Below are 25,235 nucleotides of genomic sequence, written 5' to 3' on the forward strand. Positions count from 1 at the left end.
ACATTTGAAATTATTTGCCATCAGGACAAAGAGCCCCAAAGAGAAAGTGACTAGAATGCGATCCTGGAGGTTCTTGTGGTCTGTCACCACTGCAACCTCAGGGACCATTGGATTTTTCACGTGTCTAAACGTGCCAAGGGAGTGACATGAACTGCTGTGGTCAAATGGCCCAACAGTCTCAACATGTGCCAAGCTGATGCCTATTGGCTCTGATGAATCCCCACCTCAACTAAAGTTGATGGCCCTTTGTCAAGGCAGGAGGGCCTTAGCCTAAGCTGTGTCTAGCAGGGCTCCAATAAAGTCCAATTGAGATGACAGGCTGAGATGGGATTTCAGGTAGTTTATAATGAATCCTAGTATCTCCAAGTACCCAGATGGTCGAGTGCATAGACTTGTCAGCCCCTGCTCGAGAGTTGCTCTTGACCAGCCAATCATCCAGGTACTAGAAACATTAGCTCCCAGTCTGCGAAAGTGTAAGAAAATAAGAACATGCCATACTAGGTCAGACCAAGGGTCCATCAAGCCCAGCCCACTGTTTCCAACAGTGGCCAATCCAAGCCATAAGAACCTGGCAAGTACCCAAAAAACTAAGTCTATTCCATGTTACCGTTGCTAGTAATAGCAGTGTCTATTTTCTAAGTCAACTTAATTAATAGCAGGTAATAGACTTCTCCTCCAAGAACATATCCAATCCACCACCGTGACTAGGCATTTTGTAAAAGACACATGGTGCAGACATGAGCCCAAATGGCAGAATGTGGTACTGGAAGTGCTGCTTTCCCACCACAAATCTGAGATACTTCTGGTGATTTGGGAAGATCTCAATGTGAGTGTAAGTGTTCTTTAGATCCAGGGAGCATAGCCAATTCCTTTTTTGAAAGGAAGTGACCAGGGAAACCATCTTGAACTTTTCTCTTTTGATGAATTTGTTTAAGGTCCTCAGGTTTTTGGAATGAGATGGAGTCTCCCCGTTTTCTTTGGTATCAGGAAGTACCGGGAATAAAATCCCTGCCCTATTTGCCCTGGTGGAATGCTTCCAGCTGTTAAGGGGGAGGAGAGCTCTGCTACTAGTACTTCCTGATGTGCTACTGCTCCCCAGTATTGGCTTGGGGGACAATTTGGTGGTGTACTCAATAGGTTCAATTTGTACCCCTCGTGAATGATGGCAAGAACCCACTGGTCTGAGGTTACACTGGATCATCGGTTTGCAAAGAACCAAAGCTTTCACCCAACCTGGAGGTCCCTCATTCTGTGTATGGGAAACTTGGCTATGTCTCCTGAGATCCAGTCAAAACCCCATCCCAGAAGTTGACTGAAGAGCCAGCCTCGAGTGGCCATGAGAACCCTGATGTGACTGATGAGAACAAGGAAGTAGAGGGAAGTACTTCAGGCAGAAGGACTTTCTGGGCTCAGACTTTGACAACCTCCTGAATGAGGAAGGTAGATCCCGAGTGTCAGTGGAGAGCTTCTACAGAGTCGCACATGGTGGTCCCAGATTTGGACCACTGCATCCCTGACCTTATCTTCAAAGAGGTTCTCTCACATACACAGCATGTCAGCGAGTCACTACTGCACCTCTGGTCTGAGAACTGAGGCCGCAGCCCTGAGAATCTGTGGGCACTAATTCCTGATGCAGAGATCCTCGATGCAGTCTCGAAAATATTGTAGGTCAAAAGGATCTTGTGATTTCCGCTCTCCAGGCCCTTATGCACCAGCAAAAGGAGGGAGTCTTGCTCCTGCTGAGGCAGTTGCTTGGCAACGTCCTGCACCTGCTTCCAGATGTCCCACATATATTGGCTCATGTAGAGCTGGTAGGTTGCTATGTGGGCAATAACCATAGCATCCTGGATCACCTTTCTCCCAAGAGTAACCATCGATCTGTGATCCTTCCCCGGGGGTGTCAAAGAATGGGCCTGAGAGCGTTTGGCCTTCTTGAGAGCAAATTTGACAACCACCGGTTGGTAGGGCAGCTAACGCTTGTCAAAACCGAGAGCCTTTTGGATGAGATAAATTGTGTCCGCCTTCCTGTTCATGGAAGGCACTTTGAGAGGGTATTCCCACATCCTCCGCAGTACCTCCATAAGTATCTCATACACTGGGACTGCCACAATCTCCTTGGGAGGCTCCACAAACTGGAGGATATCTAGCAGTTTGTGTCTGGTATCTTCAGTCATCAATTGAAATAGGATGGCCTCCGCCACCACCCAAATAGGTTAACATAATACTTAAAACATATTAACTCAGGGTTTATAAAGTGATTTGGCTGCGGGAGGAGAGGGCTTCTGCCATAACTGCCACGCTCGGCCTCCTGCACCTGCTGCCTTTCAGCTGAACTAGCAGCTAAGTCCATGCTGGGAAACCCAGCTACTGGACCAAGGAACGCCTCTGAGGGACCATGGAAATCACCTCAGGAATTCTCAACTGGGGGAGGGACTTTTAGGTATCATTGCAGAAGAGCAGGGCTTTCTTTTCCTGAATTTAGAATTTCAAATTTCTCCTTTCAAAAAGCTCAAAGCAATCCCCATAGGGAGATGCACGTCCACCATCTGCTGAAGATGGAGAATACTGGCAGGCTGGGGTCACTCCAGGGTTATATATACTGTGACGTCAGCCTGCTCCAACTCCATCTGCTGGCAGGGGAGCATAAACCCACTGGTCCCAAGTCCATCTCGCTACATGCTAGAAAGCATAATTTTTGTGTGTACAGTTGTGGGGGGGAGGGTGAAGGGCAAGGCTGAAAGGTTTGCTAAGGGTGCTTAATACATTTGCGCCAGCCCTGTGGCCAAGAGTTGATCTTTGGTAGATGTTAGGGATAGCACAGAAGTGTTACATAATACTCTTCTTGTTCTTTGAATACCTGTTTTAACTGAGTCTCCAAATGCTGCACTTGAATCCTGCTGGAGCTAAGCTCTGCATTCATCTAGAATAAAAAAAAATACATTGCTTGATGTTACACTTGAACCTTCATCCCTGGCTTCTTCAGTAGATTGTGCAACCTGCACCTTTGCTGAGCCTACCCCTACACCCCCCCATGAGGATTTTTCTGCCTCACTGGATTTTCTGGCCTTCACCAGCTCAAAGAGAACTTTTTATCTTTCCTGCTGTTTTTCTAGAACTTGCAGGCCAATTACCAGATCTTTCAGACTCCCCCTGCACCTTTCCTCGGTTCCTCCCTGAGAACTACCATATTTCTCTATGCAAAGAAGTTCCTCCATTGAGCAACTTTCTTCTCCGCAACACCTTTTACTTCCCCCATAAAGCTGCAGGGCCTCACCCCTCTCTTCTTTTGGGAACCTCTGGGACCTACTGCCTCACCTGATTGTACTTGGTCTCTAGGGCTGTGTTCAGTTTGCGAAGTTGTGTACTCTCCGAGTGAGCGTCTGCCAGGGACTTCAGGTCTGCCTCCAGCTGTTGCACTTTATTCTAATTATGAACAGAAAGGCATTCATGAAGATAGGGAAAGACAGCAGATCACAGCTCACTCAGTGCAAAGAGGGAGAGGAAGTAGATCAGATGTATACAGCTGTGGCTCAGTGTGGAAAGGAGGAGAGAGCTGACCAGACCTTACTCAGCTATCACCTGTACTCAGTGCAAAGAGGGAGAAGGAGCGAGAGGGAGCGAGAGCAGGCCAGACCTCATTCGACTATCACCTGTACTCAGTGCAAAGAGGGAGAAGGAGCGAGAGCAGGCCAGACCTCACTCAGCTATCACCTGTACTCAGTGCAAAGAGGGGAGAAGGAGCAAGAGCAGGCCAGACCTCATTCGGCTATCACCTGTACTCAGTGCAAAGAGGGAGAAGGAGCGAGATCAGGCCAGAAAAGGGATTAAAGCCTTTCTGTGTGCATCACAAGGTAAACCTCTTCCACTTAGAGCGGTAAGACTTCCACATAGAAGGCTTTCGTGAAGCTACAAGGACTTGAGAGACGCTACTAGAAAGATTGAGGGGTTGTAGTATTAACCTTTCAACATCCAGGCTGTCAGAGATAGGGTCTGGAGGTTCGGGTGGTGTAACTTGCTATAATTCTGTGTTATGAGGTCGGGCGCTGTGCCCAGGCGAATGGGTTCCTGGATAGATAGGTCGAGAAGTATGGGAAACCAGACTTGGCATGGCCAATACGGGTCTATGAGTATCATTGAGCCTCAGTCATTGAGCCTTCACGAGTCTCTTCCTGATTAGCGGAATTGGAGGGTACGCATATAGCAGGCCTGTGTTCCAGGGGCGGGCGAAGGTGGTTGGTGCTCTTCAGTCCCTGTGTAGGGAGCAGAAGCGTTCCACTTTGCGGTTCTGTTGGAACGCAAAGAGGTCGATGGTCGGCTGACCCCACCGGTGGAAGATTCTGCTCGCAACAGAGGGATCCAGAGACCACTCGTGGGGCTGGAAACTTCAGCTGAGGCGGTCCGCTACTGCATTCTGTGTGCCTGCCAGATAAGTGGCTCGCAATAGTATTGAGTGTGATAGGGCCCCTGCCCAAATCTGCACCGCCTCTTGGCAGAGCAGGTAAGAGCCCGTGCCCCCCTGTTTGTTCAGGTTCCACATTGCAACTTGGTTGCCTGTTTGAATCAAGACTACCTTGTTCGAGAGGTAGTCCATGAATGCATAAAGGGCGTACTGCATTGTCCGAAGCTCTAGGAAGTTGATCTGATAAGTTGCTTCGGCTTTTGTCCAAATCCCTTGGGTTTGAAGGCCTTTGATATGTGCTCCCCAAACTAGGTTGGAGGCATCCATGGTTAAGGTCACCTGAGGAGCTGGTTGCTGGAAGGGAAGACCTGTTTGTAAGTTGGCCATGTGAGTCCACCAGGCAAGAGACAGATGAAGCTGGTTGGTTATGTGGACAAGGGACAAAAGCGGCTGAGTGGCTTGGTGCCACTAAGATTTTAGAGTCCATTGTGTCACTCTCATGGCTAAGCATACCATTGGGGTGACGTGGACTGTTGATGCCATATGGCCAAGCAACACGAGGAATTGGCGAGCTGAGGCTGTTTGTCAACGGCGGATAGAGCTGGCGAGGTTGGAGAGCGTGGTTGCACGGTTGTCGGGTTAAGAATGCCTTGGCCACTGTGGTATTCAGTTCTGCTCCTATAAAGGAGAGATGGTGTCAAATGGGATTTCGGATAGTTGATCAGAAACCCCAATGAGTGCAGCAGACGTATGGTGAGATCGAGGGAGTCGAGGGCTCCTTGCCTGGACTGGCTTTTTATGAGCCAGTTGTCTAGATATGGAAAGAAATGGACGCCTTTGCGGCGTAACTGTGCAGCTACGACTGCCAGGCACTTCGTGAACACTCGGGGCCGAATGACAGTACCTTGTATTGATAGTGCCCGTAACCTACCATGAATCTCAGGTATTTGCGATGAGGAGGGAAGATTGCAATATGAGCATATGTGTCCTGAAGGTCCAGAGAGCAGAGCCAATCCCCTTGTTGTAGCAGAGGGAGCATGGTGCCCAGGGACACCATTCTGAACCATTCCTTGTGAAGAAATGTGTTTAAGGCACAGAGATCCAGAATAGGCCGGAGGCCGCCGGTCTTTTTTGGAATTAGGAAATACCTGGAGTAGAACCCCCTCCCCTGTTGAGTCAAGGGAACCGGTTCTACGGCCCTGGCTGACAGAAGGATTGAGAGCTCTGACTCAAGAAGTCCTGTGTGATCATCCCCACTCCAGGATGGAATGGGCGGGAAGTCTGGGGATACAGTTGAAAAATTTAGATGGTAGCCGTGGGTTATGATGGATAGTACCCACTGGTCCATGGTACCCACTGGTCCATGGTAACAGTTACCATGGACCCACTGGTCCATGGTAACTGGGTGCCAATTGGTTACAAAGTGGCACAGGCAGCCTCCCACTGGTGAACTGGGTTGTGGGATCAAGGGGGGATGGCTGTTGCTCTCTGGAAAAGAGTCAAAATCTGGTCGCAGGACCAGTTTTTGCAGCTGGTTGTGCTCTAGGTGTCCTCGCTTGGCATGCATGTCCTCTCTGAGGGGCCCGAGCTGGTTGAGCACGGGACATGGGAGGATAATATCTGCATGGTCTCTAGAATTGTTTCCTGGAGTCCCTGCATGTGCCCCTGCACTGCTACGGAGGGTGCATCTGAGGTGACATTTGAGGCAGGGTCTCATGATGGTCCTTTAACTGGGCCACTGTGTCAAGGTTCGCCAAAACGCAGCTGCACGTATATTAACTGGCTCCGCAGAAAAGAACATATCACTCCTGTCCTCAAACAACTACATTGGCTTCCCATCACTGCCAGAATTCAGTTTAAATCCCTCACCCTCATACATAAAGCCGTCCACAATCCTGACATGCTCTGGTTCTCAGACAGTCTACATATCCGTTTCCCCTCCAGACCCACCAGAACACCCTACACAGCAAATATTCATACGCCATCTCCTAAACTCTACCACCTAACAACCACCAAACAACGTGCACTTTCCCTAGCTGGACCCTCCCTATGGAACTCTATCCCCACCTACCTACGCCAGGAAACCTGCCCCAAACAATTTAGAAAAAATCTCAAGACTTGGCTTTTCGCACGAGCCTACACATGAACCCCGCTGTCTGTCACTCACCCTCCCCAAACCCCCCCCCCGCCCCCCTCCTCTCCCCCCTAACCCTGAACTCATTCATTGTAAACAATTTACTTGTAAATAATCCTTGTATATAATTTATTGCTTATATATTATCATGTTTTTAGCTTATACTCTTTACGTTCAGTAATTCCCTTTTGTTTCCCCTCTCTTACCACCACCCAGTTCCCTTATCAGTTTCATTGTAAAGCCCTGTTGGCCAGTTTTATGTTACATGGAAACCGATGTGATGTTTGCCTAACGAATGTCGGTATACAAAAATTTCAAACAAATAAATACATAAATAAATAAATAAATAAATAAATAAGGTTCTTGTCCCCAAACAGGTTTTCTCCTGTACAGGGGAGATCTTCAACTCCGGGCGTAGGTCTGAGGCCTTCAGCCAGGCCCAGCGCCTAGCACTAATGCCCGCTGCGGAAACTCTGGATGCTGTTTCAAAAGAGTCGTAAGCAGCTCTGACCTCGTGTTTACCTGCATCCAATCCTTTTTGCAGGATGGAGAACAAGGTCTCTTGATGTTGCTGTGGTAAGGTCTCTGCGAAATCCTGGACTTGTTTCCGGAGATTTCTGTTATATTGGGTCATGTATAATTGATACGCTGCTATTCATGCAATCAACATGGAACTTGAAAGATTCTGCGTCCCAATGCATTCAATGCCTTCTGTTCCTTTCCAGAAGGCGTAGAGGAGTGTGGATGGGATCTTTTATCTTTCTTTTGGGCCGATTCCACCACTACTGAATGGTGGGGCAACTGGCTTTTTTGAAAGCCTGCGGCTTGTTGGACCAGATAAGTAGCATCTGTCTTCCGGTTTACTGGAGGAGCGGTACCAGGATGATCCCACAGGCAGTGCAAGAGGTCAAGCAGAACTTTGTGTACTGGTATCGCCATTACCTCTTTTGGAGCATCTACAAATTGTAAGACCTCCAACATTTTGTGGCGAGCGTCCTCTGTTATCAGTGGAAATAATATAGTTTCAGACATCTTTTTGACAAAGCTGGCAAAAAAGAGGTCTTCCGGGGAAGAACGATGTCTTTCTTCCGGGTGTGAAGGCTCTGAAAGCAATTCATCGGAAGCTTGTGAGGATTGGCCCGAGGATGCCTCCTCCCATGGATCATAGGGAGTTTCTTCCTCTCCTGCCGGGATTCCTGAGGGAGGAAGGATGCCAGAGCCTAGACGGCAAGAAGGCATCGATGGATGTGGCATTTGCTTTGAAAGAGACAGTGCTGGCATCGAGGGCACTGAGGCGGATGAGGTGCGCTTAGGCACAGACAGTCCCGATGACCCTGAAACAGGTTCCGCCATTGGTGGATCTCATGCTGGGATCACGCCGGAAGTCACCTCTCCTCCTCCTCTGAACCTGGTGTGGGAATCGAGATTCTGTGGAGGCCTCAATGGTCAATTTGGTGGCAGTGTGTCCGATGGCATGGGCTGAATTGGCAGGGCACCGATGAGGGCATCCAAGCGCTCGAGGAGCGGTGCGAACATAGAGGGTGCCGGTTCTGGTGCCGGTATGGAGGCCAGCGCCAGTGGTGACGGGAAGCCCCGAAGGGCATTTAGCACTGCCTGTTGGACCAGTCTGTCCAACTTCTCCCTGTAGGCTGGTGTAGACAACACTGCGCCCTGTAGGCTGGTGTAGACAACACTGCGCCTGGGGTAGGAGGCAGGCTAGGCGTTACTGGAGGCTCCACAGGGGTCTGTGGAGGCTCAGTACCCAGCAACGTTATCGGTGGGGAATGCTTCGGGGGCCCAGGTCCAGAGGAGGATGGGGGCTCCTCTCCCCGGGCCCTCTTCGCAGGCGGCTTATGGAAGTCGATGCCGCTGCGGTATCTGTGCCGGCACCGGGCAGGGACGCACGTCGGTGCCGGTGCGTCCCTCGGTGCTTGGTCCGGTCCTTCTCCGGCACCGATGACACAGATGCCTTCGAAGGGGTCTGTGATGGACGGTCACCCGCTCCACGATGTTCCTGGCGGGGCATCTCCGAAGTGAATGGACCCTATCCGGTTGGTGCCACTTGAACTGGAGTCGATGGAGCAGAACGTTTTGATGCAAACAAATGCACCATCTTGTCTAGTCGAGCGTGCTGGCCTTTGGGGGTGATTTGTGTGCAACTGGGGCATCGACGGATGTCGATGCCCCAGTTGCACACACTACCATCCGTCCTCTCCAAATTCTACAAAACACAGCAGCCAGAATTCTGACCAGATCAAAAAAATATGAACACATCACACCAACACTCATCTCATTACACTGGCTCCCAATAAAATATCGAATAGATTACAAAGTACTTACAACCCTGCATAAAATAATCATAGGACAACAAAACAATTGGCTAAGCAAATCCATCGTAATACATACTCCAAAACGGAATCTACAATCAATGAATAAAGACCTCCTCAAAATCCCTCACGCAAGAACCACTCGTCTGAACACAACACGTGAGAGAGCCATATCCATCGCCAACCCCACACTATGGAACTCAATACCAATTGGAATAAGAACTCAACCAAGCATCAAAATGTTCAAAAAAGAACTGAAAACCTGGCTGTTTACCAGAGCCTACTCAAATTCACTCAAACAACCAGCCCACCAAGTACACACGCAACCCAACAAGAAAAATGCTACATCTCTAGATCTACCAAAGAACTCTTAACAATGAATTACCCAACCAACTCCATATAATATATATTACCTCATCTGAAAGATACTTTGAATTGTTAAACCCCCTGCTGTTACAGATCCAAATGCATATCTCACCCAACCTATACACCTTCCCCTCTCCCTCACTTATTAACCCAAGCCTATCTGTAACAGTATATATGTAATATCTTTGCTGTATGTAAGATCTTTACTGTATATAATGAGCCTTACAATTAATAACTATTATATGTAATCAACTTACACTACATAAGATACTGTGATGATGTTTATACAACCTGTTTCTGGATTCTGTAAACCGTTCTGATGGCGAAACCAAATGATGGTATACAAAACACGATAAATAAATAAACAAACAAAATAGTGTGTGGGTCTGTTATGGACATGGTCCTCAGGGCATTTTCTAAACCCGGTCGCCATGTCGAAAAAATAAGGCACACACGGTCTGCAACCACAGGAAAAACACTTACCGAGCATCAGAGGGAACGGAGCGCCATGGGGGACCCGGTGAGGGTGATATTTGGAAGATGAACTTACATTTTTTCCATGAGGAAAAGTGTGAGAAATTTCTCACAGAGCTCCTAAACCGCGAGGCAACTTGCTGCACGGAACAAAAAGAGACTGAAGGGGGACCCCATGTAGCCACAGGGTTAGTGATATGCTGGGCATGCTCAATGTGCCAGTCAAAGTTCTAGAAACTTTTACAAAAGTATTCTGTGACAGGGCTCCATCTGATGATGTCACCCACATGTGAGGACTACCATACTGCTTGTCCTGGGAGAAATACGGTACTTGTCTTTTTTGATCCTTTACATTTGGAAATATTTTTTGGGAGAAAGTGCTGGTAACTTACATTTTCCCTATATATACCTTCTTTTCAAACAGCACTGTATACAAGTTGTGCTCATAAGTTTACATACCCCTCACAGAATTTGTAAGATGTGTAACATTTTAAGAAAATGAGAGATCAGACAAAACATGTCTATTATTTTTAATTTCAAACTAAGCTATTTTATGTATCACAGAATAGCACAATCAATCTAATCTCCACCCATGACACTGCCTGAGATCTAGTGGAATGAACCCTAACCTGACTAGACAACAGCTGCTCAGCGTCCACATATGCGGCTGTGATAACCTGCTTAATCCAGTGGTCTATTGTAGCCCACGATGCCAGCTCACCCAGTTTACCCACTCCTGTAAACTGGACCCAGCTGTATAATCAGCTGGGTCCATCTTCCTGAGGGGTTTAGAACCTCGAAATACCTCATGATATGCCACTTGACATCCAAGGTCCATAACAGATGATATTCATCCACAACTCTCTTCCTGTCCATTATTGGCAGGGAAAGCGATTGATTCAAGTGAAAATCCAAGACCACCTTCGGCAAAAAAGACGGAATAGTTCGCAGCTAGACTGCTCCCAGAGGCACTTGCAGAAATGGTTTCCAGTAAGACAGAGCCTGCAGCTTGGAAACTCTGTGCGCAGAACACAGTCCTCAAGTAAGAAACCTCAAGGAGAGGCTACGCAGTGGTCGAAAGGAGGGACCCGCCAGAAATTCCAGAACCAGATTAAAGATCCACAAGGTTACTGGCAACCACTAGATGGGATGATGATGCTTCACCCCTTTTAAGAACAGGGTCACATCCGGATGGGCCGACAAGGGTTCACCATTCACCTGACCTTGGAAACGGACAAAGCTGCCAGCTGTACCTTCAAAGAATTAAGTGCCAAGCCCTTAATCAACCAATCCTGCAAAAAATCCAAAATAAGCGGGATCTTAATTGAACGAGGAAGAACCCTTCATTCCTCACACTAAGCCTCAAACACTCACCAAACCCGAACATAGGCTAAGGAAGTGGAGAACCTTTGCACTCGAAGCAAGGTGGAATCACAGCAGTGGACTATCCATGCTTCAGCAACCGAGCTCTATATGGACCATTCTGTAAGAGAAAATTGAACCGGATCGTTAAGAATAGGCCCCTGCCATAGCAGATCCCTAATCAGAGAGGAAAGACCACCAAGAGCATCCGCAAATATGTATACCATGATCTCCTTTTGCAATCTGGCGCCACCAGAAACACCAACCCAGTATGTTTCTCGAACCTCTGAATCATTCTGTCCAACATGGGACACAGGGAAAAGGCATGTAGCAGCTTGCCTTCCAGCCTCTCTGCACAAGGACATCGATGCCCAAAGACTTCAGATCTCTCCTGCGACTGAAGAAGCGAGGAACCTTTGCATAGTGTGATGTCTCCAGCAAATCTAGAAATGGTAGGCCTCAATGGCCCACTATGAGCTATAATGCTTTGTTTATCAATTGCCATTCTCCTGGATCCAGACTTTGTCTGCTGAGAAAGTCAGCTCATACATTGTCTTTTCCTGCAATGTGTGAGGCTGAGATCTCCTGAAGTTGTACTTCTGCCCATTCCATGAGTTGGGCTATTTCCTGCAACACTTGCTGGCTCTTGGTTCTTCCCTGGCAATTGATGTAAGCCAACATCATTACATCGTCCGACATCATTCGGACTGCTCGATCCAGCTGATTGATGCTCCAGAGAGACTCCTCTGTACTCCATTGCCCCTGCACTGTCAACTCCTGACAGTGAGCCCTCCTAACCTGGGGAGTTTGCATCCATCATTCGTACTAGTCAGTCTGGTGTTCATAAGGATCACTCTTCCTTACATGATCCGCTTGCAACGACCACTGCAGTTGGATGCTGATCTCCACCGGTAACTGAAGACGTATCAAGTGGTCCTGAGCTTGTTTTTGGGTGCAAGCAGTGTGTGCTGAAGAGGATGCATATGCACCCTTGCCCATGGAACCACCTCTAGGGTAGCTGTCAAACTCGAGCACCTGTAGATAAGACCACACTGTTGGGTTTATTGTTTCTGCCAGTAGTTGCACCTGCACCATCAGTTTTTGAATGCAGATCTCTGGCAGGAACAGCCTGCCTTGCTTCGTTTCAAAACATATACCAAGATACTTCAGTGTCTGGAATAGCTCCAGACTGCTCTTGGACAAGTTCACCACCCAACCTAGTTCCTATAGCAAGGAGATCACCTTGCACCAGGCTTGAAGACTCTCTTTCATGCTCTTGGCCCAATTTAGCCAATCGTCTAAATACAAGTGGATCAAATGCCATCCCTTCTCAAGACTGCCGCAATAACTTCCATGACCATGGAGAAGATTCTGGGCGCAGTGGCCAAACCAAAGGGTAGCACTCAAAATTGATAATGTTGCCCCAAAACAGCAAAATGTAGGAAACCGTTGATGCTGCAGCCAGAGGGGAAAATGCAGATACGCCTCTGACAAATCCAGAGACGTAAAAATTCCCTCGACTAAACTGCCATTATCACTGAGCGTAAGGTTTCCCTGTGGAAATAAGTCACTTGCAATAACGGTTGACTTCCTTCAGATCCAGAATAGGCGAAAGGAACCCTCCCTTCTTGGGTACAATGAAATAAATTGAATATCGGCCCATATTTTCTTGTGACATGGGTATTATGATCATGGCCCACAGGCTGAGGAACCTTGACAACATACACTCCACTGCCTTCTCTTCTGTGAAAAGCTGCAAGGAATACCATGAAAACGTCCTGAGGATCTCTGAGAAACTCCAGAGCATAGCCATCTCTTATCACCTCCAGAAACCTCTAATCTGATGTGATCTTGACCCACCTCTAATAAAAAGGAGAGGCAGGCAACCCCCTATCTCCTGTTCCCAGGGGTGGGTCAGCACACCCCTATTGAAGGGGTCGGGAGACACTGCCACTCGAGCCTGTGCCCCATGTGGGCTGTTTGGGAGAAAGGACTGAGAACTACCCAAAGGTCAAGCCCTCTGAGAAGCCACTCCTCTGTATGGTCAAAAATGTTTGAAACTCCTAGCACGACCTCTCGCGCTGAACGAATGTGGCACCTGCTTTTTATCCTCTGGTAGCCTAGAAATAGACTCACCACCCTTATAGGCCATTTTGTTTTTCAATTCATTTCCAAACAAGAATGATCCTTTAAAAGGCAATTCTGTAAGATCAGTCTTTGAAATCATATTTGCCAACCAATTCCTCAGCCATAGCTAACGCCTGGCCGCTATCACCAAAGCCACCCTTCTGGCGGAAGTGTAGATCAGGTCACAGCCCACAAACTGACAAAAAGGCGGCTGCCGGTTACATCACTGCCCTGGAATTCAAACCAGACTCATCGACTTCCTAAGAGAGAAGCAAGCAAGAGCAACCCACCAGGGAGCAGCAAGAGGCTATCTGCAAGTTCATTGCCACCAGCTCAAGGCCTGCTTAAGGATAGCCTCAATTCTCCTCTCCTGCGCATCCTTCAATACCGTTCCCCCTTCTACAGGGACAGTTGTCCGCTTGGTGACAGCATATACAGTGCATTCACTTTCAGAAGGCGCAACTGCTCTCTTGCCACCAGATCCAAGGCTCATCCCCCTTTAAAATTAGCTTCCAGGGAGCCCCATCAAAGATCAATCAATTCTTGAATAGCATTCATAATGCTTTACGCAAAGAAACTAAAATGGGATTCTTCTTTGGCACAGACATGAATCAGCACCCAGCACCCCCAGCATCTTCAGTGTCTGGGAAATCAGAGCCGGTAACTCATCTCTTTGAAATAAACATAACATTGTTCTATACGGCTCCAACCCTGGAGGAATTTCTTCATCCACCCAGGAGTAAGGATTACCTTCATCATGTGTGCCATCTGGGTCCCTATCAGCATGACCCGTAGCAGGTCTATACGTACTCTGACGATTATCCACGGCACCAGGCGTCTGTGATCCTGAACTCTTAGGTTTGGCCGGCTCTGCCAACTGTGCTTGAAAAAAGGACTGCAGCTCTTGAAAAAATTCCACCCAAGAAGGGCAGAAGGATCATACCAAAACCAGGGGGTGTCGGCCCTATACCCAATGAGTTGCCTTCCCCTGCTGAAGAACCAATTAAGGGAATACCAAAATCAAGCAACATCTCTGACAGGTCTCCTCTCTGGTCCCATTCCCGCAACACGTTGGAAAGGGCCAAGATCAGCAAAATCAGCCAGAGACCATGCTCACTGAGCCTCCAAGCAGCGCTGACACAAGTTAGGGGGGGCGGACACTTGGTTGAGTTGCCCGAATATGGCAAGCAGCACAAAGGATAAGACGCTTAGGCTTCTTTGCTACTGGTGAAAAATAATGACTAGCTATATAGAATATGTAACAAGTTGATCATGATATATATTAGAAATAAACTGTATATAGATCTAACTATAGAGATAAGACCTCAGTTTTGGCAGGAGATCTGAATTAACAGAAACTTCTATGGCCAATAGGTCCAATCATCGGTCTTGTAATCTCTAATATGAATTTATTAGTTTTATAAAATTATTTTAATTATGGACTGTTGCTATAAAGCATACTATCTTTTTATTTTGATTTTTAATTTTTTTAAAATTAGGCACAAATGAGGCAACAGTGTGGTTAATTTTAAGTAAATTGTTAGAACACTTTTTTCAATTGTTAATGGAATAGATATGAATCATTCAATGTTTCCTCTTATTTAAAGATTTAAATGAACTGACACGTTTCAAAGAGTAAAAACATGATATTGTTGTTTGGCAACTTTGTAACTTTTAGGAAGATGAAGTAGCGATTCTTTTACTCCATCAACAAATAGTTGCAATCTTACTATATTCAATTGTCCCAGTGAAGTAACAATGTTAATGTTCCAACAACTCGATGATCTTAAATTAATTGCTGAATGACTCAATGTGTAAACCACAAAAATGAGCTGGTAAAGCTGTTACAAGCTAATTCAATCGCTTTGTGTCTCAGAATGCCTCAAGATTTATAACGGAATCTTATTCAACCATGAATGTGATGCAACTTGAACATTGAAATTTCAGTCTTATAATTAATAGCAGGACGGACGGTATAATTCACCCCGTCTCTTCTCATAAAGTCTTTTTCCCGACAATGTTAATATACGGCATAACACTTATCTTAATTCAATGAATTTGATGATCACTGGCATTGCAGATAGTTTGTTCACTTTGTGCTGCCGTATAGGGACCCAAAGGTCTGGAAACCGCCGCCAACGCGGCCGGCGTTTCGCAAAAAACGCTGCTTCAGGGCGGACTCTAAAGTTAAGCAACAATTGAAAAAATCATTTAACCTTTTGAAAAAACGACAAAAGTAGCGTTGAAATGCAATGAAAATCACTTACACTTTGTAGAGAAACCTTCTTCTAGTGTAGTCGGGTTCAGACTGAAATTGTTTTCAAAAATGGCCGCGCTAGATTTAAACAATTGATTGGCTTAAAAAGTCACCAATCAGTGTTCTCCATTGTAAGCTGCCAACGTGCTGACGTTGTGCTATGCCGTCGAAGCCATGCGTATTGTAACAATGTAACACTTACTGCTTGTCAATAAAGATCTTTGAAGTTAAACTCAATCACAAGCCGTCATGTATCTATTGTTCAAAGGTGAATGAAACAAGATAAATGATGATAACTTGATAAAAGAAAGTGATTCAATGAATGAGACTATTCCATTCTATTTTAGAATTCAAACCATCCGGTTCTTCACATTTTAATTTAAAAATCCATTCTTGTTCTTTCTTGTATAATAGTCTCTCTCTATCACCTCCTCTGATGTCACGTTTAACATGTTCTAGTACAAACCATCTCAGCTCTTTAATATCATGGTTTTTCTGTATGCAATGCAGAACAATAGGAGCAGATACCTTTTTGTTCTTCAAACAACTTTTGTGTTCTCCTATTCTTAATTTAAATGATCTTGTTGTCTGTCCAACGTAAATTTTGTTACATGGACATCTTATAATATATATCACATGATCTGTCTGACAAGTGGTGAAATTGTACATTTTGTATTATATTGTGTGTGCGTACAAATGTACTCCTTCAATTCCAATGTTTGGTCACAGATCTTACAATGCCCACACCTGAAGTGACCCAATGGTATTGTGCCATCTATTGTTTGAGAATGTTCAACGTCTTTCAACGTGGATGGACTTAAAATTTCTTTCAAATTTTGTGATCTCGAATAAGCTGCTCGAAATTCAATGTCCTGCATGCCAGGTATCATTTTAATCAAAAACCAATGATGACGCATGGCTTGTATGATTTTGCGTGACCAAGGTGAGTATTGAGTGACACACGTGATCAGAAAATATGATCACGTGTGTCACTCAATACTCACCTTGGTCACGCAAAATCATACAAGCCATGCGTCATCATTGGTTTTTGATTAAAATGATACCTGGCATGCAGGACATTGAATTTCGAGCAGCTTATTCGAGATCACAAAATTTGAAAGAAATTTTAAGTCCATCCACGTTGAAAGACGTTGAACATTCTCAAACAATAGATGGCACAATACCATTGGGTCACTTCAGGTGTGGGCATTGTAAGATCTGTGACCAAACATTGGAATTGAAGGAGTACATTTGTACGCACACACAATATAATACAAAATGTACAATTTCACCACTTGTCAGACAGATCATGTGATATATATTATAAGATGTCCATGTAACAAAATTTACGTTGGACAGACAAACAAGATCATTTAAATTAAGAATAGGAGAACACAAAAGTTGTTTGAAGAACAAAAAGGTATCTGCTCCTATTGTTCTGCATTGCATACAGAAAAACCATGATATTAAAGAGCTGAGATGGTTTGTACTAGAACATGTTAAACGTGACATCAGAGGAGGTGATAGAGAGAGACTATTATACAAGAAAGAACAAGAATGGATTTTTAAATTAAAATGTGAAGAACCGGATGGTTTGAATCTAAAATAGAATGGAATAGTCTCATTCATTGAATCACTTTCTTTTATCAAGTTATCATCATTTATCTTGTTTCATTCACCTTTGAACAATAGATACATGACGGCTTGTGATTGAGTTTAACTTCAAAGATCTTTATTGACAAGCAGTAAGTGTTACATTGTTACAATACGCATGGCTTCGACGGCATAGCACAACGTCAGCACGTTGGCAGCTTACAATGGAGAACACTGATTGGTGACTTTTTAAGCCAATCAATTGTTTAAATCTAGCGCGGCCATTTTTGAAAACAATTTCAGTCTGAACCCGACTACACTAGAAGAAGGTTTCTCTACAAAGTGTAAGTGATTTTCATTGCATTTCAACGCTACTTTTGTCGTTTTTTCAAAAGGTTAAATGATTTTTTCAATTGTTGCTTAACTTTAGAGTCCGCCCTGAAGCAGCGTTTTTTGCGAAACGCCGGCCGCGTTGGCGGCGGTTTCCAGACCTTTGGGTCCCTATACGGCAGCACAAAGTGAACAAACTATCTGCAATGCCAGTGATCATCAAATTCATTGAATTAAGATAAGTGTTATGCCGTATATTAACATTGTCGGGAAAAAGACTTTATGAGAAGAGACGGGGTGAATTATACCGTCCGTCCTGCTATTAATTATAAGACTGAAATTTCAATGTTCAAGTTGCATCACATTCATGGTTGAATAAGATTCCGTTATAAATCTTGAGACATTCTGAGACACAAAGCGATTTGAATTAGCTTGTACAGCTTTACCAGCTCATTTTTGTGGTTTACACATTGAGTCATTCAGCAATTAATTTAAGATCATCGAGTTGTTGGAACATTAACATTGTTACTTCACTGGGACAATTGAATATAGTAAGATTGCAACTATTTGTTGATGGAGTAAAAGAATCGCTACTTCATCTTCCTAAAAGTTACAAAGTTGCCAAACAACAATATCATGTTTTTACTCTTTGAAACGTGTCAGTTCATTTAAATCTTTAAATAAGAGGAAACATTGAATGATTCATATCTATTCCATTAACAATTGAAAAAAGTGTTCTAACAATTTACTTAAAATTAACCACACTGTTGCCTCATTTGTGCCTAATTTTAAAAAAATTAAAAATAAAAATAAAAAGATAGTATGCTTTATAGCAACAGTCCATAATTAAAATAATTTTATAAAACTAATAAATTCATATTAGAGATTACAAGACCGATGATTGGACCTATTGGCCATAGAAGTTTCTGTTAATTCAGATCTCCTGCCAAAACTGAGGTCTTATCTCTATAGTTAGATCTATATACAGTTTATTTCTAATATATATCATGATCAACTTGTTACATATTCTATATAGCTAGTCATTATTTTTCATACAATTGTATACTAGCCATATCCCTTATTTTGTTGTCATCTTCTTTGCTACTGGTGCCATGGATAAACACCCACTAGCATTACACTCCCTATGGTGTCTGACAATTGTGTGCCCACACAAGTGAGCTTGGACAGGGCATCCAAAAACAAGCTCTGTCAAATAAGTGCATATCACATTACAGGCACCCAAAATTTAGGTACCCAATATGTGGCCCATGTAAGCGCCCACCTGAGTGCCCAATGGAGTACGCAAGCACAAACTGACGTCAGAAACATTTGCGGTAACTTTGCACATAGAAAAGCTTGCAAACACCACTGCAACATCTGAGCAAAGCCTGAGAGCAGGGCCTAGCAAAAGGCTGCTCAACCCACCAAGCTGCCACAACTCCCCAAGCTCCCCCCGGAGGCAGGAAAGGAGGTCTGATCAGCACACTGAGGCTCGGAGACTAGAAGTTGAATGGAATCCCTAAAATGATCACCCTCTCTTTTTTTTTTTTTTTTTAAATCTTTACCTGAGCTCAGCCCATCCTGGCCAAGTATAGAGTCGGTCTCCGGCTACAGTGGGAGAGAGCAAAGGCCTTCACCGCTAAGCTTGGCTTCCTGCACCCACTAGGCCTCTCAGCTGTTTCTTTTGCGCTACAGCCAAGTCCACACCAGAAAACCAGCTACTGGACCGAGGCCCTCTACTGAGGGAGGGATCCGCAGATATCACCTCAGGAAAACTCGACTGAGGGAGGGACCATAAGGTATCACCACAGGAGAGCGGGATGAATTAATTTCCTCCTTCTTTTCTCCTTTTACATTTTTTTTTTTTAGCAATCCCCAGTAGGGAGATGCACAGCCACAATCTGCTGGAGATAGAGAATACTGGCAGGATGATGTCTGTGCAGGAGTATATATACACCGTGATGTCAGCTTTGCTCCATCTCCATCTGCTGGTAGAGGTGCATAACCCATTGGTTGTGGATTAGTCTGTCTGATCAAGAAGAGGAAAATTATGGGTTCAGTTAATACCAAGCCAGACCAAGAAAGATTTCAGATACAACTGCCAGGAAAATTTGTTGGGGTGCAAAGAAAAACCTACAAGCGACTTCTACTGAAATAAAGGCTTCCCTGAAACAAAGTGGTGTGGGCATTTCAGCATCCACTATAAGGAGATACTTGAACAAAAACGGGCCGCATGGAAGAGCTGCCAGAAAAAAAAGCAATTGTTGCTCCATCGCCACAAAACAGCCCGCTTACATACACCAAACAGCACCCAGAGAAGCCTCACAACTTCTGGAACAAAATAACTTGGAGCGATGAGACCAAAATTGAACTTTATGGTCACAAACATAAGCATTATGTTTGGAGAGGAGTCAGCATCATCCCTACTGTGAAGCATGGAGGTGGATTCTCTGCTGTTTTGAGGGGTGTGAGCTACAGTGGCACAGGGAATTTAGTCCAAATTGATGCAGGATAAATTCAGCAAATATTGGAAGAGAATTTGTATTCAACCAGGAAGATGCGCGTGGGGCGCATTTAGACTTTCCAACATGAGAATGATCCGAAACATAAGGCCAAGTTGATCCTTCAGAGGCTGCAGCAGAAGAAGGTGAAGGCTCTGGAGTGGCCATCACAGTCTCCTGACCTCAGCATCGTTGAGTCACTTTGGGGAGAACTCAGACATGAAGAATTTGCAGGATCTGGAGGCTTTTTCCAAGAGGAATGGGAAGCTTTACCCCATGAGACAATAAAGGGCCTCATTCACATCTATCACCAAAGACTGCAAAAGGGGGCAATACACGATATTAAGAACTAAGGGTATGCAAACTTTTGAACAGGACCGTTTTATTATTTCCTTCATTGCTATGGTTTGTTTAATGATTGTGCTATTCTGAGCTGCATAAAATAGTTTAATTTGAAACCCATTAAAAACAACAGACGAGTTTTGTCTGATCACTCAGTGCTACACATCTTACAAATTTTGCCAGGGGGGTGTAAACTTATGAGCACAACTGTAGTTAGTCAAGTAGAGGAATGGAGTTTAAAGAATAGTAATGTGCTCTTGATTTTAGTGATATTAAACCACTTTTTCCTTTTCATTATTTTCCTTTTTTTGCCTTCTCCCTTAGTGGACTTATTGCAATCTGTGTTATGGTAAAAATTACTTTCTGAATGATAACTTCACAGAATACGATGAAATAGATTGCACTGCAGTTTGATCTAAACATTTAAACAAGAGAAATGATGATTAACATCATATGTTCCGGAGCAGAGGGGACACGATGCTGGGCAGACAGGTCCTGCAGTGCTTCTGCTCAAGCTTTATGTATGTTCTTCAGAAGAGGAAGCTGAATCTCCTCTTTGGGTTGAGTCAAGAACAAGTCACAGACGCACCAAGCTTGCATCTTACCTGAAGCTTCCCTTTCTCATAGGCCAATTTATTCTTACTGTCTGTCAGCTCTGACAGCACCTGCTCCACCTGTTGCTGAGCCTGCTGGGAAAACACATACAGGGGAAAATGTTAATCGAAAAGTAGGATTCATTCAGACATACTACAGTAGCTGGAAGCTGGACATGGTATAATTCAGTGTTTCTCAACCCTCTCCTGGGTGCACACCTAACCAGTCAGAGTTTCAGGATATCCATAATGAATGAGGAGAGAGTCACAGCACTGCGTTGGCTGGCCTCTCCACCAACAAGATCAGCGTGGTGGCGACACCTAAGGTGCTTGCGCCGTGGGGTGCGCGCACGAAGGAGCACAACAAGGAAGCCTGCCCCTTCCTGCAGACCTAAAGTGCTTTATCCCATTGCACCCTGGACGTAATGCTGGGTGGGGACCCAGCATTCTGTATCTGTAATTGGGATTTGTTTTTCCCCTACGTGCATTACTTCACATTTTTCTACATTTAATTTCATCTGCCATTCAGATGCCCAGTGTCTCAATGTCCTTCTGCAGTTTCTCATAATCAGTGCTATTTTAACAACTTTGAATAATTTAGTGTCGTTCCCTTTTCCATATCATTTATAAATCATTTATAAATATGTTAAACAGAACAGATCCAATTACCAATCCTTGGTACAGAAACAGCCTACGAGGGAAGCTGCACCGGACAGAATCTGCTCTACAGAAATTAATCTGACTACCAAAGAGTAGCCCCTAAAGCCTTAATTCAAATAAATTACCTCTTATAAAGTTATACGAAACACAGAAGCTGCAGAGAAAAAAAATGGCGACTGCAGAAACACAGTAGCCGGGACTAGTGAAGGAGGTAAATATGGTAATTGTCAACTGATTATGTCCTGTGGTAGTAAAAGGAGAGAGGGAATAACTCTCCCTCACTTTTTGCAGCAACAAATATGGGACCCTGATGCAACAGGTCTGGAAGATGAGTCAGACTGAGAGGACTTTCCACCGCAAGTCGCACCAGATCTGTGAACCACAGTCTCTACGGCCACTCTAGTGCCACTAGAACCACAGTCCCGGGATGACATTCGATGTGCCTGAGGACCCGACCTATGAGGGGCCAAGAGGAAAGACGTACAGAAGAATTCCCGTTGGCCAAGGGCACACCAGAGCATCAAGACCCACCGAATCAAGTTCCTTTCGGCGACTGAAGAATCTCTCCATCATGGAGATGAGCCACGTCACCATAAGATCCAATTGGGTTCTGCCCCACCTCGCATAGATGTGGTTCCATGCCTCCACGCACCAGGATCCAATTGCTGCTTGCTGAGGAAGTCCACCTGCACATTGTCTACTCCCGCTACGTGCGATGTGGCTAGGCTTTTGAGATGACGCTCCACCCAGGCAAATAATCTCCGGGCCTCCAATGCCACTGCATGACTCTTTGTGCCGCCCTGCTGACTGATATATGCCACAGCCATTGCGTTGTCAGAGTACACTCGGATCATGCGACCCCAGACCAAGGGCAGAAAAACCTCCAAGGCTTGACGAAAGCTAGTATAAAAGGGACAGAACTCAACCAGAGATCTGTTTACTTTATAAATATTATTTATTGGGATACCACCATCTATGACCTGCAAATTGAAAGAAGAAGGCCAAGGCTCTCACTCTCCTTCCTGTAAATTCAGCATAGCTGCCGGTCTCTCTTCTGCCCTGTGTGAACCAGCTAAGAAGTAAACAAAACCAGAGAGATTTGGAAAAAAATTCACTGAGTATGAGCGGTTTCAGAAGTGAAACGTGGAAAGCATTATGGATGTTGAGACTAGGTGGTAGCTTCAGACGGTAGGTGACTTTGCCAATATTTATTTATTTATTGTTTTTGTTATACCGGCTTTCATGACAGGTAGCACATCAAACCGGTTTACATTTAACAGGGTGTGCAATATACAGTGAACTCAAAGAACTATAACAAGTGCCTGGTTAGAGGAATTGCAGTTACAATAAAACAAGGAAGTACACAACTGGGAGCGGAAGAGAGAGAAGAAAAGTGAGATTAACTAACAGCAAATTATTTACAATGTTATAAAATTAAATACAATGTAGTAGAATTGATATGGTGAATGAGATTGATAACGATGTGTTGGTGATGTCAGGTGAATGAATTGTTTATGTTCCAACCCATTGCTAACAATGTGTTGGTGATGTCAGATGTGGGGGTCAGTTGAGGTGTTTTCAGTCTTTTCCTGAAAGTCGGTAGGCACGGTTCCTGTCGCAGGTCGGATGGGATGGAGTTCCATAAAAGTGGTCCTGCTGTTGAGAATGCTGTCTTTAAGGGATTTGTGTTGAAAGGTTTTTGCGTGTGGAACATGAAGTGATTCTTTATAACACTCTCTAATGGGTCTGGTGGAGGTATGTTTTTTGAAAGGGATTTGTAAGTTGAGTGGGGTGTATTGATGGATGACTTTGTAAATAGTGGTGATGGACTTGTAAATGATTTGGCAACCAATGTAGGTCTTTGAGGATTGGGGAGATGTGGTCCATTCTCCTGGAGTTAGTCAGAATTCTGGCAGCTGTATTCTGCACCATCATCATGCGCCCAAAAGAGCACTTTCTTCCTGAGTCTTTTAGGAATGATTGTTTTACCAGCGGGAGTTTAGACTGGGTGGATGCCAAAAAGATCTTCTTTGGGTCAATTATGTGCTGTGGCTCATCAGGCACATCCTCCGAATGAAAAGAGCGTGGACAGAGCATCTGCTCTGGTGTTTCTATCTCCAGGGCGGAACTTCAACACAAATCGAAACGATTAAAAATAAGGATCATCTGGCCTGTCTGTAATTCAGACGTTGTGCGTGGCGGAGATACTCTAGATTTTTATGATCTGTGAATACGGTTATTTGATGTTGAGCGCCTTCGAGCCAAGGCCTCCATTCCTTGAATGCAAGCTTTATTGCCAAGAGCTCTTTATCGCCGATCCCATAGCTTTTCTCGGCTGGAGAAAATCTCCGTGAGAAGAAGGAACAGGATGTAAGGCTTTCGAGTCTCCTGTTTGGCTCAACACAGCCCCTACACCCACATCTGAAGCATCAACTTCGACGATAAAGGGCTTGTTGGGGTCTGGATGCCGCAAGCACAGTTCTGTGGAGAAGGCAGTCTTCAATTTCTCGAACGCGGAAATGGCCTCCGCTGACCATTTTGAAGTGTTGGCACTCTTGCGAGTCATCGCAGACAAGGGTATGGTTAAAGAAGAATAGTTCTTTATAAAGCTTCGATAATAGTTGGTAAACCCCAGGAATCTCCTTAAGCCTTCAGGCTGGTAGGTTGGGACCAATTCTTGATACTTTCAAATTTGTGAGGGTCCATTTGGAAGCCTTCTTTCGACACTATGTAGCCTAGAAAAGGCACTGAGTCTTTGTGAAATTCACACTTAGAGAGTTTGGCGTACAGCCAGTGTTCGCGAAGACGGTGGAGTACTTGCTTGACATCTGCAATGTGGGTGTCCAAATCCTGGGAGAAAATTAATATGTCGTCCAGGTAAATCACAACATTCTTACACAGCAGATCCCGCAAGATGTCGTTCATCATATTTTGGAAAATGGCGGGTGCATTGCACAACCCGAACGGCATTACTAGATACTCGAAGTGGCCGTCTCACGTGTTGAAGGCCGTTTTCCATTCATCGCCGCTCCAAATGCGAATGAGGTTGTAGGCCCCCTTCAGGTCGAGCTCTGAAAATATCTTGGCCCCTTGCAGCCGGTCAAACAGCTCCGAGATTAACGGTAAGGGGTAACTGTCTTTGATCGTTTAGACCTCGTAATCGATATATGGACATAGGGTACCATCCTTCTTCCCCACAAAGAAAAAGCCTGCGCCGGCTGGCGACTTTGATGGTCTGATAAAGCCCTTCTGGAGATTTTCTTCAATGTATTCAGACATAGCTTTATTCTCTTTAGCTGAGAGGGGGTACACCCGTCCTTTCGGTGGCTCAGCTTTGGGCTTCAGTCTTATGGCACAGTCATAGGGCCTATGTGGAGGAAGAATATCAGCCGCTTCTTTGGAAAATACATCCCCGAAGGATGCATATTGGGGCAGCAGTCCTGGCATCACTGGAGTCGTAGGCATGCAAATGATAGGTGAGATATCATTAAGGCACCTCCCATGACATTCTGGGCCCCAGCGGGAGAGATCCAAGGATGCCCAGTCAAATTAGGGTTGGTGCACTTGCAACCAGGGTAACCCCAGGACGATAGGGTGCATAGCCCTTTCAGTACAAAGAAGGAGAGCGATTCCGTATGGAGAGCTCCAGTGCGGAGAGTAACTGGTATGGTTTGGCAAGTCATGTCACCCGGTAAGGGCTCTCATGAATGGAGGATAAGAGTAGTGGATCTTTCAACTTGATGAGGGGAATCCTCAAGTATTCCACTAGA

At 45.1% G+C, this 25,235-nt stretch overlaps 1 protein-coding gene across 1 annotated transcript in view; it reads right to left on the reverse strand.

Annotated features, from left to right (window-relative positions):
• The window catches only part of VWA5B2 (von Willebrand factor A domain containing 5B2), a 453,973-nt gene that overhangs the window by 365,400 nt on the left and 63,338 nt on the right, over window positions 1-25,235 (reverse strand). Inside the window, exons 13-15 of the mRNA XM_029617330.1 lie at window positions 20,818-20,901; window positions 3,316-3,423; window positions 2,858-2,920 (exon numbers count right to left, since the gene is read on the reverse strand). Coding sequence (XP_029473190.1) covers window positions 2,858-2,920; window positions 3,316-3,423; window positions 20,818-20,901 — 255 coding nt within the window. The remainder of the gene's footprint in view (window positions 1-2,857; window positions 2,921-3,315; window positions 3,424-20,817; window positions 20,902-25,235) is intronic.

This window comes from Rhinatrema bivittatum, chromosome 9, assembly GCF_901001135.1.
Source record: "Rhinatrema bivittatum chromosome 9, aRhiBiv1.1, whole genome shotgun sequence".
NCBI classification, from domain to species: Eukaryota; Metazoa; Chordata; class Amphibia; order Gymnophiona; family Rhinatrematidae; genus Rhinatrema; species Rhinatrema bivittatum.